At 43.5% G+C, this 13634-nt stretch overlaps 1 protein-coding gene across 10 annotated transcripts in view; it reads left to right on the forward strand.

The window, feature by feature from the left end:
* nav2a (neuron navigator 2a) overlaps positions 1 to 13634 on the forward strand; it is a 192271-nt gene that overhangs the window by 154831 nt on the left and 23806 nt on the right. For all 10 annotated transcript variants that reach the window (XM_047579868.1, XM_047579867.1, XM_047579862.1 and 7 more), the window contains one exon: positions 12888 to 13017. In XM_047579868.1, coding sequence (XP_047435824.1) covers positions 12888 to 13017 — 130 coding nt within the window. The remainder of the gene's footprint in view (positions 1 to 12887; positions 13018 to 13634) is intronic.

A 13634-nucleotide genomic window follows, 5' to 3' on the forward strand; every position in this document is an offset into this window, starting at 1 on the left:
GCCGAGAAGGCAGATGTTGTGTTCCCAAAGCTTCACATATTTCTTGATCTTCAAACGGCCTAATTCTCGGTTTCATGAGATTAGAGAGAGGGGCGAGGAGAGAGTTTTAAAATAAAGAGGGGTTGAGGTGACTTCCTACCTTCCAGCCGCGCCTCCCCCCCCCGAAGGAATGTCTGATAAATGTGCTTACTGCTTTTACTTTGGGATTAATTAGGAGAGTTGGGGAAGCAGAAGATAAATACATTTGCATAATAAATGGAAAGTAGCAGAGCTAGAGGGAGGAGAAGGGCGAGTGGTTTTCTCTTGTAAAACATGAGGCTAATTTAATTCATGAGAGGGCGCTTAATGGTGCAGGTTGAGCAGGTGGAAGAGCGTGAGCACTTTTCTCTGCATGCGTTTGCAGCATTTTGTTATTTGTGAGCATCGTAGTTGAGGATCCGAGCTTAGAGGTGTTTGTGGCCTGTGTTTGCCCACTGGGTGTGTGACCTGTCTATAAACCTGCTGCAGTTTAAAAGCTCCTCTTTGCATCCTCTGGGTTTTTAATGCGGCTGAGCCTCTCCGTGGAGTTGGGGGTAGGGGTAGGTGTCGGGTGTTACCGTGGCACTGGAGCACAAACCTTGTGACCCCTTGACGAGGAGGTCACGAGCTTCAAAGGGCCGAGGTTCACAGTTAAGAGCGTCCCAAAAACCTTTAAGCTTCCCATGCTGAAACCATCTGGATCAGGCCGAACCTGAACTAATGAGGAAAGAAGGATGCAAATAATGGTAAACCACTGGGCGACTGAAGTCTTCTCTGGAAGTGCACAAGGAACGAGTTTTACCAACTGTCAGATGTATGTAAAGCAGTATGGTGGAAGCAAAGTGAGTCATGGGATAACAGGACCTGCGAGGCTGAGCACACAGGCAGAGACAATAGGGACTAGAAGCTCTGTGTGTGAGCTTGCTTATCCCTATCATTTATCTCTGTGGCTGGAGAAAGAGGAAGCAATCTATAACGGTCTGTCTTCTGGGTTGAATTCTCTTTGTTAGAGCAGACAAAGGAGAGGTCTTTGTGGTGTGAAACTGCTGCAGCGGTGAAAACCCACCCCCCCTTTCTTTCCGAAGCGTCGGAGATATCATTTCTTTATCCCAAATGAGGACATGACACAAGAAAAAACAAGGGAGCTGATGTTTTCACATGAGTCTGTATAGTGGGGCAGGATGGTGAAAGGAAACCTGTTAATGTTTGAGAATTTAGCTTTTGTGAGAAGGGTAATTCATTTCCCTCATTCATCTCGCTGCTATCTGTCCAAAGCATTATGCAAAGAAAATGCCCAATTTTAAATTGAAGGAATCAGAAAGTCTTAGTAAAGCAGTAAGACTGAAAATGGCACGATATTATTTGTTGGCTCCGATTTCCAGGAGTTAGCACGAATGACTTCACATCCCAGACACACGAAACCAGCATCAAAGAAATGCCGACAACAAAGGCTGATTGTGATGTGGCCTCACATCACATCTGTCTGGGCCAACAAGTTGTACAGCCAACAACCGGCTGGCACGTACTGTACGTCCTGCGCCTGCGTGAAGAAAATATCTCATCATTCCAGCAGGTGGCAGCAGTCTGCGTTCTTCATGCAGAAGGGGCGTAAGAGATAGGGCTGTCTACAAAGCTAGGAATCACTATACAAACCTCTCCGGAATTGTGCTGATCTACACTTCATTTATTCTTGATGATTATATTGTTTTATTCGCTGTTCTCTTCCACTGGTTTAATAAGCTGAACAGTCTACCAGGATGATTTGTTTCACTCTTACATTCACAAGTACAAACAGTCAGTGAATTGAATGAATTATTACCTTAATCTGACTTTAAGTGGACAACTTAAGTGCAGATATACGCGTTACTCCAACTGAAATCGTAGTTCTCCTTGTCCGTCTAAGACCCAGATAATGCAATTGGAAAGTGATTTTCTCCAACATGTATAATTGGACTTTAACTGGACAACGCGTGTGCACATGCGCCACAACCACTGCACTAGCGTATGACCCTGGAACAAAACCATCAAGAAAACAAGAAAAGGAACCACCCGAGGGATATCGCATATCTTATCTGCACCATAAGTAGCACTCACATTACGTACGAAATTAAAAAAGCGCTTGTTGTTGTTTGAAATGCCGGTCTGACGCATGAGAGACTCTTGTTTATTATATGACATCACAGGTCAACTGGAAAGAAGTGTCCTTATTAACATGTTATTAACCCATTGACAAGACACATATCGCCACCTAGTGGGGAGGAGGAGGACATGTTTCTGTCAGTTATTCAATTTTCTCCCTTCCATGTAAACTGGGACAACTACTAAAATCAGAAAGAATCTTAACATTAGAGGATTTAAATCAATATAGGACAAGTAACATCATCACCTAAGTCATCTGTATCTGTGTTTTAGTTACAAGTAATAAAGCTAAAAAAGCTAAAATTCTTGATGTTATGACACAAATGTGTCATAACTGGAGCTATTGTACAAGCATCATGTTTTCTATGCTCCTTTTAAGTACGTGTTTTTCAAAGCTACTGTAAAGATAAACTTACTGGGAAGCCTTTACACACTAGTCTCTTACTCAGTTTGTACTCATTTATTCCACTGATCGAGAACAAGACAACAGATTAAAGATGAGCCTGATTCAGCTTTTTCCACGTATCAACGTGACGCACTGCACTGGCCTATCAAATGCGCACAAGCCCGCATTCCTGGAACATCACTCCGCAGTGTGAATTGTGTAATTCTACTGTGATAACTTCCCAGAGTCGTAAAACCCCCTCTCTTGTAAACCATTGTGCAGTCTTTTGGCATTTGGTAAACTCCAAACTATTCGATCTATTACTCAAGACAGCCTCCCTTCGTTGTGATTCATCTAATTTATTCCTATAGCTTACGCAACTCATTTGCTCATCTGATTTATCGCACAGACTTGATTCTGTCTGAATAAAACTGCCCCATTTACCTCAGGGTTAGTTTGTTAAATTATATTTATATTACTATGATTCAGGATCAAATTATTTTGTCTGCCCCCATTGTACATAATCACAGTATAACTTCAAATATGATGGCTGCTGATAATACTTCAAATGATCTTTGATGATGGTTCATTGTGTGAAGTAGTGTGTGTCTGTGGATTTGTGCACGCCTGTGTGTATTGAAAACATCTTTGTTGGTTTCTCCCTCTGGAGGTTTTCAGCAGAACTTAAGATGTTTAGAACAGTGTGAACGCGAGAGACACATTCACCGTAACACACACATGCCCTGAGCCCCAATATGTTATTTCTCCTGTCTGAACTTGAGCGTGTTCCCTGCTGGCCTCAGGTAGAGGAAGAGAGAGGTTCATCCTCCCCTTATCAACTCTTCTCCAGAGCTACTAGAAACACCTGGCTCTCCACGTACCTCTCCCTCTACCCGTCTGTCTGCCTGCCTGTCTGCCTGTCCTCTCTAACCCCACCTCCACCTGCTCCCCTGCTTCAGCAGAATGAATGTTGTGGTTTGCCTCAAGGCTCTCGTTGTAATAATAATTGCTGGCTCAGTCTCCCTCCCCTCACTCTGTTTCTGTGCTTTTGTGAGCCAGCAGTCATCTTCACCATGCATCCAGGACTATATTTGTATGATAATTGCGGACATACAGGAACACAGCTTCACCCCCATCTCTAGTCATATTACGCTGTCTCTTGCATGGAGACAACATCAACCTGTCAGTGCTGATCAGCTGCTGTTGCGGGATATGTCAAACTCTAACCCTGCAGTTTGTGTGTGTCCCTGTCTGGTGTGTCTCTGTGTCTGTGTGTGTGGTGGACCTCGGCTCCGGTCTGGAATACCAAGAGTGTTTGGTTAATGAGGGCAAAAGGGGGCAGGCAGGATTACTGACACCAGAGCAAAGGATGATCTCACCTAAACCATCTGTAGTTGTCAGTGGACATCCATCATGAACAAATTATAACTTATTTTTTTTTGCTCCAAATACAGCCTGTGTGAAAGTTTAAATGGAAATTCCTTCAGTTTTTAAGATCACGGATTAAAGTTTCCACTAGCTAGAGAAACAGATTTGGGACCATAGGGGTCACTGGTTCAAATCCTCTCAACATCCACGACCAAAGTGTCCTTGGGCAAGACGCACAACACCCCAAAATGCTCCCTGGCTGCCATTCACATGTCTGCCCGCTGCTTTTAGTGTGCTCACTACTGTTTGTTTGGGCACTAATGGTTGGGGGGAAATGCAGAGAATGCATTCCTTGCATGTGTGTACACACACTTGGTCAATAAAGCTAATTAAACAGCTTAGATTAATATCCTAGCTTCATGTATCTATTAAAACGTGGTGAGGGATATTAGCAGAAACATTAAAACTATGCATATTTTCTTACAAGACAGCAAAGAGCCAACAGATAATTAGAGAGTTTTGTTGGCTCACTCATTTGAACTTACTTTGTTGTTAATATTTTGTCATTACAGATTGACTGAAAATGATTTATGTGCTGTGGACACGCTAGATTTGCCATACGCATTTACAACAATGTTGTGCATGTTATTCTTGTGTCGGACCTTTCGGATCCAGTACGGGATTGTTGGACTTGAGTCGCAGCATCAGAGAATCACTGTGATTCAGTAGTAAAGGTTTGCTGTCTAGTTTGTTCCAAAACCGTGAGCGTTTACCCCTCACGTTTGTCCTTTAAGGCTGGTGGAAACATAGAAATCAACCTCTGCTCTGGAACAAATTACCTGAGTTGAGCCCGGTTGGAGAGGGCGGCCTCAGCCTGATCCAACTGATCATGTTAATACACAGAACTCTGATGCATGAACACAGACCATAGTCGCTGCCTATGCTGCACTTTTGATTTATTCCCTGATATCCTGAAATATCCTGCAAAATTATGACTAATCACAAAACTGTTTGCAAGAACATAGTGTTGAAGATTATTCAGAACTTTGTCTCAGTTGGCCTGTGAACTGGAACCAAATCCAGGGTTAATGCAATATTATAACAATATTCTATCAATTAGTCACTGTATCGAAAAAAAAATTGGTTGATAAACTATTTAAACAGAAAAATATCTGTGCATAATATTAAGGGATCTCAAATGTTGTCTATTTAAAAAAAAAAAAACTCCAAAGGGTTTGTAAATATATTTTATCAGTCCATTCACCCAGAAGAGAATGTGTTAAACAGCCACTCCTATCCTTTGTCTGCTCTGTCCTTATCTTATGCTCTCAGACACAAACACTCAGTATTACATACTGCACTTTATGCAGCCATACTTTTCTCCAGATATCCAGACATGTTACACAGCCTTTTGACTCCCCTCGAATACTAAACCACCCCGCAGCTATATTTATGCTGAAAGCAGCACTCTGCTACGTCCCAGCGGTGTTAGTGTGTCGGTAATAAAGCCGTGCCGGGCCAGGCATTGTGCGGCTCGCGGAGATGTAAGGTCAGATATATTCCCAAGTTAATGACACTCCCACACACATACACCAGCTGTTATAAAATACTCCTCCGCCTACACTGCAAAAATCTCCTTCTAAATCATTTTGATCTTGTTTCTTTTTTTTGAGTGTGAAAAAAACAAAAGCAAGTCGCTTTGACAGTTCTGAGTTTGACCGAATGGACGGTCCAGAGGTCCAGCATGGAAGAAGCTATTCGTAGCTTGCACCCTAAATTTTTATTTTGTGGTAGGAGGTTGCATTAGTTAGGGTTGATTTACATGTAGAGGAGACAAGAAAGAATCTATGGGGGAAACTAAGATGTTCGTAATGAGGGAGATGGAGTCCTGAGAGATAATGATGTTGCTGTTGCCATAGATACTGTTCGAGCAGACGACCACCATCCATCCCCCGGGCCTCTAACAAGCACACCTGCCTCACCTAATGAAAAGCTCCCACAGTCCCACACTGAGGAGGGTGGGGCTTTAACATCCGTAGTTCTCCACTTTTTCCTTTCTCGTTTTTCTTTCCTGTTACCTCTTTAAGATTCTTCTCATTTTTCAGTTTTGTCTTTTTTCTCTGCTCTTGTACTGTGAAAAACAGTGAGATGAAGTAATGACCCACAGAGAGAAAAATGCTTGATATGTGACCAGAGCTGCAGTCAGATTGGAAACCAGGACATCTGCAAAGTATGCGAGCCTCAGCCAGATAAACTAGCCTCCGGGCTGGCGGTTTCTGAAGGGAAACAAAGAGGTCAGAGGCTCGGGCACATTTCTCTGGACCAGCCTGGAGTCTGAAGCAGGCCAATTGGAAGAAACTTGAAATGGAGAAAGAAAGTTTTGGACTATTTTGGACTTTAATTCTCAAACCCTGAGTGGTCTGTGGAGGCATCGACACAGGGTAAGTTATAATCCTCCACACATCCCCTGACTGATATGTTCCTTATGGTTGGGAGCTGATGGAAAGTCTGGGTTCGTGCAGGTTGCAGCTTTAAAGCATAACGCCGATTATCCACGTTTGGCCATCTGATCTACAGGAACAGCTTGGGGACAGACGTCTGCAGAACAGGCTGCATACTTTGGGAGCTGTGGGCTCGTGGTTAGAGAAGCAGCTTTGGGATCATCAGGTCATTAGTTTGATGCCTTGAACAAGAACCTAAAACCCGATGAACAGCCCCCCAGGCACCTTGCAAGGATGCTCTTTTTACTCAAGTGCGCTCACATGAATAAATCAAATACAGAGACACAGAGATGGTATGTGCACACATGCAAAAAAAATAATTTCTTGCATGTTTGCACATACTATATGCATGGCAGACATAGCGCGTCCTGAACCATTTTATGAGCTCAAAGGCTGTAAAAACGTGTTTAAAAATATTATTTACGCACATGAAAGGTCTCATAAAACTAAGCCACATTTTGGGTGAAATTTTTTGGTATTTCCTCTCCAGGTTTTTTAAAGCATAGACTAAGTGGTGACATGATAGCTACTAGAAGTGAATATATATATGAAAATATATAAAGAGACTCGGTGTCAAGGCCTCACCCACTCGATCACTACTTCACAAAGTTTGAGTGGGACAAAGTGGGACCACGTTATGTATCTTTATACAGGTGGAGGCCAGGTCAACATGTTGTGCAGTTCTTCATGTTTTTCTTACTTTTTCCACTCTTTGTGTGTGCGCATCCTGCTGGGGATGGCTGCTGGTGTCATTGGGGTGAGGGAATTGTGAATTATCACAAGATGGGCAATGTTATTTACTTCTCCTGTCGGTGGTCATAATGTTGTGGCTGATTGGTGTATGTGTTTGGGAACAGAGTTCAGTCTTGAGCTTGGTAAATCAGTAGTATAGAGTTTCCTTCCTTCCTTTTTTTTTAGGCCAGCAATGATATTTTGTAGTTTAACGCCCAATTTAGCACAGTGTGAACTTCTGTGGGATTAAAAGAAAAATGAGGGAAAAAAGACTGCTGCTAGGAAAATCATTTCCTCAAAGTGTTTAAATACGGATGCTCGTCTGTCATCTAGACACATTTTCAATGAAGGTCTCAAACCACATTAGTATTTAAAAGGACAGATTCTGTTCCTTTTCATCATTTGGCTCCAAGGGATCATATGAGCCTGTTTCCCAGACCACAAATGTAGAGACAGGAATTACAGCCTTTCATTCTAGCGCTGAGGCGACAATAGGTTGGTTTGTATGCGGTGCGTGTTTGTGTAGCGTGTCTGCACACATGTGAGAAATTCCATGTTTGTCCCAGTAGTCTCTTAAATTTCGCTTTCCGTTGCACTGGCGGATGCAGCGCGGTGGAGTCGTGTGGCTGTGCGAAGTGATGGGTGTCGCATGCGCGAAGAGTTTGCTGCGGATCCAGGTCAGTCGGTCGAATCAAAGAAGAGCGCGTGTTTTAACAACAAACAGAGCGAGCGGGAGAGAAAGGAGCGGAATCAAAAGAGATCCATGTGAAGAAGAGGCAGCCAAAGGGATCTAAACGCTTTGATAAATCCTGTCAGTGCAGATAGCAAATGTTTTCCCAAGACAGGAGACAATGGGACCAGACAAGGGAGACAGACAGATAGACAGACAAAGAGACAGAGAGAGAGGCATTCCTGAGTGTGGTGTCCAGTCCAGTCCTGTCTTTTCCTGTCACTGCAGGGACAGCTGTGTCATTTTCGTACCACAGGGCTCCTGGGCTCCTGCCCGGAATGTGCCGGGTCCCAACATCCCCTTCTCTGCCTCCCTCATCTCAACACTTTGACCTGAATATTGTGACTTTTCCCCAAATAAAAAAAAAAGTTGTTTATTTTTTTTTTAAAATAAACAGGAGAAATAATTTTCCACCTATTCCGTCCTGCGTCGATCAAGTTGCCTACGATCATCATCATGCAGTGAAATTTTCCTGAACCCTGCGGCAGTGAACAGCTGCAGGTACGAATGGTTGTTGTGAGGCTTCTAAACGTCTCTCGGGCAACACAGCAAAACTGGCAAAACCACTTTCAAGAACTCGAGGAAAACATCTGCTCTCGTGTTTTTCAGTTTTTTCTCGTCCCGTATTTGGGCTGCACATTCACTTGATTTGCAGCTTTTCTTTAACTTATCAAAAAATCATCATATCATATCTCTAAGAATATCAGATATGAATTGGGCAGTTTTTATACCGTTCTTGTGAGCCTATGATTAAAGTTCTAAAACAGTTGTCTTCTTTTTATAAATGCTCGTGTATGTGTCATGTTTTATATCGCTTTAGACTTTGTATGGCTGCTACCTTTTCCAGGTCTCTCTTGTAAAAGACATTTCTAATCTCAGTGGGACTTCCTGGTCAAATAAAAGTTAAATAAATAAAAAAGTAAAATAATAATAAAATAAAAAAACTTACTTATCACTAGGTATTAGTCAAATAATTCAAATTCTTCTACGTTTGTATGTATAACATGATTTTCATGTTGTGTATTTACAAACTGGAATGAACTGTTTTGCATGTTCCTGATGGTGCTGATATGTTCGTCCTGATGTCCACGCAGACCTCACCTGTCCGTGATCTTAAATGTGTCTCCAAACCCCAAACAAGGGAGACAGTCTGTCAAAGCCGCTCCCTCATCCTCCCCCATCCGTCCATCCGTCTGTCTGTCTCTCTGTGTAGACAGAGACAGAGATTCGGGGTTATACGATACGAGCAGCGTGGCGAGGACCAGTAGTTGTCCTTCAAACACAGGAAATCCCCTTACTTCTGCTTCACGGATCTGTTGTGGCCGCACGTCTGTGTGTACATTTCTGCGGCACAGATCCTGTGTGCATGTGCCAGAGTCGGATGGAGTTTTTCAGGGGGCGGGGGTTACAGTACGGGCCGACCAGTACCAGCAGACCGCAGTCCCAAGGGACACGCACAAGAAAAGTTAAAACAAACACAACCACGGCCCCGTTTCTCAGGACACTTCCAGACACTCCCATTGGCTGACCCATGCGGGATCCTGATTTTTGCAGTGGAACCCCCCCACCACCACCCTGCTTTTCCCTTTAAGGAAGTTTGGAGGATTGGCCTCTGAACTCTGACCCTTTTGGGGAAAGCAGAAAGCTCTCTAAAGGGACCTGGCGAGAGTTTGAGGTTCCTCTCTGGAATGTCACGATTCTTTCTCCACTACGTCTTCCTCTTTGACTGGTTCACAGGTCTTTTAAGCTCTTAAGTTTCCTATCATCCTCCTGAATGACAGGCTTTTCCGCTTTTCCAGCATATTTAAAGTACCACTTCAGCCGAACTCCAGCCGTCTTTTTACTACTGCTGTGTGCGCCAGAAAGCCCGTTCACCTTGGTTGTAATGTGACGGAGGCAGAGATCTCATAACCCCAAAATTATCTACATGACTGCATACAGTAAGAAGCTAAATCAGGAAAAGATGTAATTTTGTGATTAGGGTCAACTGTAAGAGTAAGAAGCACCTCATCTTTCCCCCCTCAGTGTGATGATCTATTAGACGCCGAACTCGCTGGCCTGCGTTTGGCACCACTTCCTCCCGGGGGCAGCCGGCGGTTAATGTCTCCGTCTCCTCTGATTGGCCGTAAAGAGCCCGGCGGTTGTTAACTGGTGGGTTGCTCTGCCAGCGGGAGGCTGTGGGCTGGGCCACGCCGCTTGGCCTGATCTCTAATTAGCACTGGCTTGTCAGCTGGTCAGGGTGGATCTGTCTGGGAAATTGCAGTCTTTTGCGCACGCAGACGCACACAAACCTGGGAAACGCATGGTAGCAACAGTGGGATGAGGATTGTCCCTCGGTTGAGGAGGGCTCGCCTGTGATCATGCGGCTTCGACTTGTGTTGCCGCTCGATTCTTGTCGGGCTGAAGTGGCTTATTTGGGGTTCGGGGTGTGTTTGTGTGCGTCTGAGCGTGCACTATTAGCGGCGTGGCTGCAGCAGTGAAGTGGTTAACAGTCCCGGGGGAGGCTCATGTTACCAGCAGTAGGGGCAGGTCCTTCCCTCCCCTCTTCCCCCCCACCACCCCCCACCCTCAGTTTCTCTCTGTGTTAGTCCAGAGAGAGACAAACAGCGCCCGAGGGATGAAGCATCAGTGCAACGAGTGACAAAGGAGCTCAATCTAGGAACTCTGCCAGGACGAGAGAGAGGCAGCGAGAGACGTTTAGGAGGCTCAGAGAGCGGCAGACAGAAAGGGAGAGGGGGAGGCATTTGTCTGTGTGGACTCTCTCAGCGGCATGGAGTCATGAAGCTCTCTGTCCAGCTTGGCATTTTCCCGCAGCGCTCTGGTTCCCACGGCAACCCAGGCACCCTGACCAGGTAGACACCCGTGTGTGTTTGTGCATATGTGAGTGTGCGTAAAAGGAAGTTAGAATCAATGATGATTGAATTATTTTGGGTTACACATACTGTCCACGGGTCACACAGCGTCCTTACAGCTTCAATTTATCATCTCATTTGTGTGTGTGTGTGTGGGGGGGGGAATTTCCCCTGTGTGGCTGCAGGGATGAGTTGAAACAGTTGTGGTCACTTTAAATCTCTCGGTAGTTCACAGTCCGTTTGCTCCTCGGATGCTTTAGTCTCTGCTTCTGCTTGATTTTATTTTGAAGGAAGTTTTTTTTTTTTTTGTCCCCCCCGTCTCTGTTTGTCAGGTTGTTAGCAAGCATGCTCAAAAAGCAGCAGATGTGTTTGGTCGGAAGTCTGCCAACAAGCAGCTGATTAGGTTTTGGTGGTAATCTGTTTCTGGGACTTTTGCCATTGAAAATCTTTGTTTTTGTGTAGCTTTTTCAAAGCCATAATTGTAATGTGTGTTCGTGGGAAACATTCAGGACTTCCAAGTTGGCTACTGGATACCATCACAGTGACTTAGTGTTTTATGTGAAAATCAGACCAGTTTGATGAATGGGAGCAGATATCTATTTGGATGTTTAACCAAAAATAAACTCTTTAGTACTGAAAGTTTGTAAGTCAGATGTTGAACCTTAGTCTCAGTTAACATTCTGGGATCGTGCGAGTCCTTGCAGCCTTTCATTTATTTGTTAAGTAAAAGAAAGTGACTGTGTTCATATTACTGAAAGTAAGAATAAAATAAAGCACAAATCATAAATGCGACAAATGCAGTTTTAAGTAATATTCTGCTCTTGTGGTGTACTCTTTATGGTTTCATTATTAGTTCATTAATGGTTTACTGTGACGAGCTTTTATATTTTTGCGTTGGGGAAAGGATAAGGAAGTAACTGTTGCTGCAACCCAAGTGGTTCATTAGAGTGAGATGATTAATGATTGACCACAAAAGACTTTCCTGACGGGATTTTAACCATCATTATTTGATGACTGTGCAGTTACCCTGAAAAACACCAGCTCCAATAAATAAGTGTGTGTGTTTGTGCCTTGTGACACACACACACTTAGTGTGAGCCAGCCCTGCGCTGGCCATCACCATCGGCCTCCCTCTGGTCCTTTCAGAGCCGTGTTTGCCAACTGGCTGGGCTTCCTGACACCCACAGACTGGAAGCGGACACAAACACACACACACACAAACAAGTGTTTCTATCTTTGAAAGGACTTTCTGTTGACATAATACATTCTCTAACCATAACCGTTTCATCACAGCGATGATGAGAAGGTTATGGTTAGAGAATGTAACCATGACCTAGCTAGGGTAACCTAGCAATAGCCCTTTTTTGTTACTAAAATGAACTATTTTAACCTTCAAAAAGTTGTGGGCCCCAGAAAAAAAAAGGCTGAGATGCCCCCCAACTTAATAAAAACAAGATCACACACACACACACACACACACACACACACACACACACACACACACACACACACACACACACACACACTTACACAGCGTTGACTCGTTCAGATGGGTTTGTTTGAACAGTTCACACACACACAAACACTCCATGATGTCACCCCTCCGGCGAGCCTTTGTTCATATGATAGACAGCCCCATTCAGCCTGTTTGTGTATTTGTGTGTGTGTGTTCCCAAGTTTATGTTAGTTTAGATGGAGAATAAAGGAAGAGACTCGCCAGGCAGTCTGAAACAGCATTTTGCTTTTTTCTTTTTTTTTTTGGCGATTTTATTTCCGTTTAGAGCTGTAACTGATCCATGTTCTTTAGTTTTCTTTACATGTAAATGCACACATCTTCACTTATTGGAGTTTTTATAAAAATGGATTTTACAGAATATTTGCTTACACGTGGTCTTGACCAGAACGGCATTTAAGCCCAACAGCAAATATGAAAGGGGAAATAAGAGTAGGATGACTTTAAATGCTGCTGATGGCTTTGCTTCCATGGCTCCACGCTGGAGTTGATGAGGGAATTCAGTGTCTTTCTCGACAAAGAGGAATGCAACATGCTCCCAAATCAAAGCACGAGCCAAGTGAACTAACATCCTCTCCACTCTGGAAGACGTATCGCTCAGAGAGACTGGACTGACCGTTTGTCTTTCTCTCTTATTGGTTGTGTTCAGCTGGGATGACAGCAGCTCTGTTAGCAGCGGCATCAGTGACAACATCGACACAGATGACATCAACACCAGCTCCTCCATCTCTTCGTACGCCAACACGCCCGCAGCCCAGCGCAAGGGCCTCAACGCGCAGGTGAGACTATTATTACACGCTATGAATAACACTAAGCTTCCACTTGTTGGTTTAAATGGTGGATTTGTAAAGTGATAATGCAGAATAATGTTGTTTTTGTCTGTTTAATTTCATTGTTTGAGGCTGTTTAGTCACTGTTTCCATTTGCATAGATTCCTGCGTCTTTACAGAGTTTTCAAAGTTAAGTTTTGGTATCAGGGCTACGCATCACAAGCTTTTTCATATAAACTCTAGTCTACGGACATGACTGATGTTGTTAAGGATACACTTTAGTACCTTTGATTTGGCCTCGCAGTGTCCTAGAGAAAAAAATCACTTTGTGATGTTATCACCTTTTGAAGTGGGAATTTGCTGACACCACCAGATCACATTTTTAAAACTTGTCTAGACTAATGAGGTTGGTAACATGTAATTGGAATATAATTATGGGGTGTGTTTATACTGAGAAAAAAAAAAAAAAAAAAAAAAAAAAGAAGGAAAAAACTTAGCTTGCAAGTGTATAGTACAACCAATAACTAACATTTTGTTGTAAACAAATTGAACCATTCAAACAATTTGATTGGCCCAGTTGATTTATTTTTTTATTATTTTTTTTTTTTTTGTCAGTAATCAGTTCC

Source organism: Mugil cephalus, chromosome 3, assembly GCF_022458985.1.
Source record: "Mugil cephalus isolate CIBA_MC_2020 chromosome 3, CIBA_Mcephalus_1.1, whole genome shotgun sequence".
Taxonomy (NCBI): domain Eukaryota; kingdom Metazoa; phylum Chordata; class Actinopteri; order Mugiliformes; family Mugilidae; genus Mugil; species Mugil cephalus.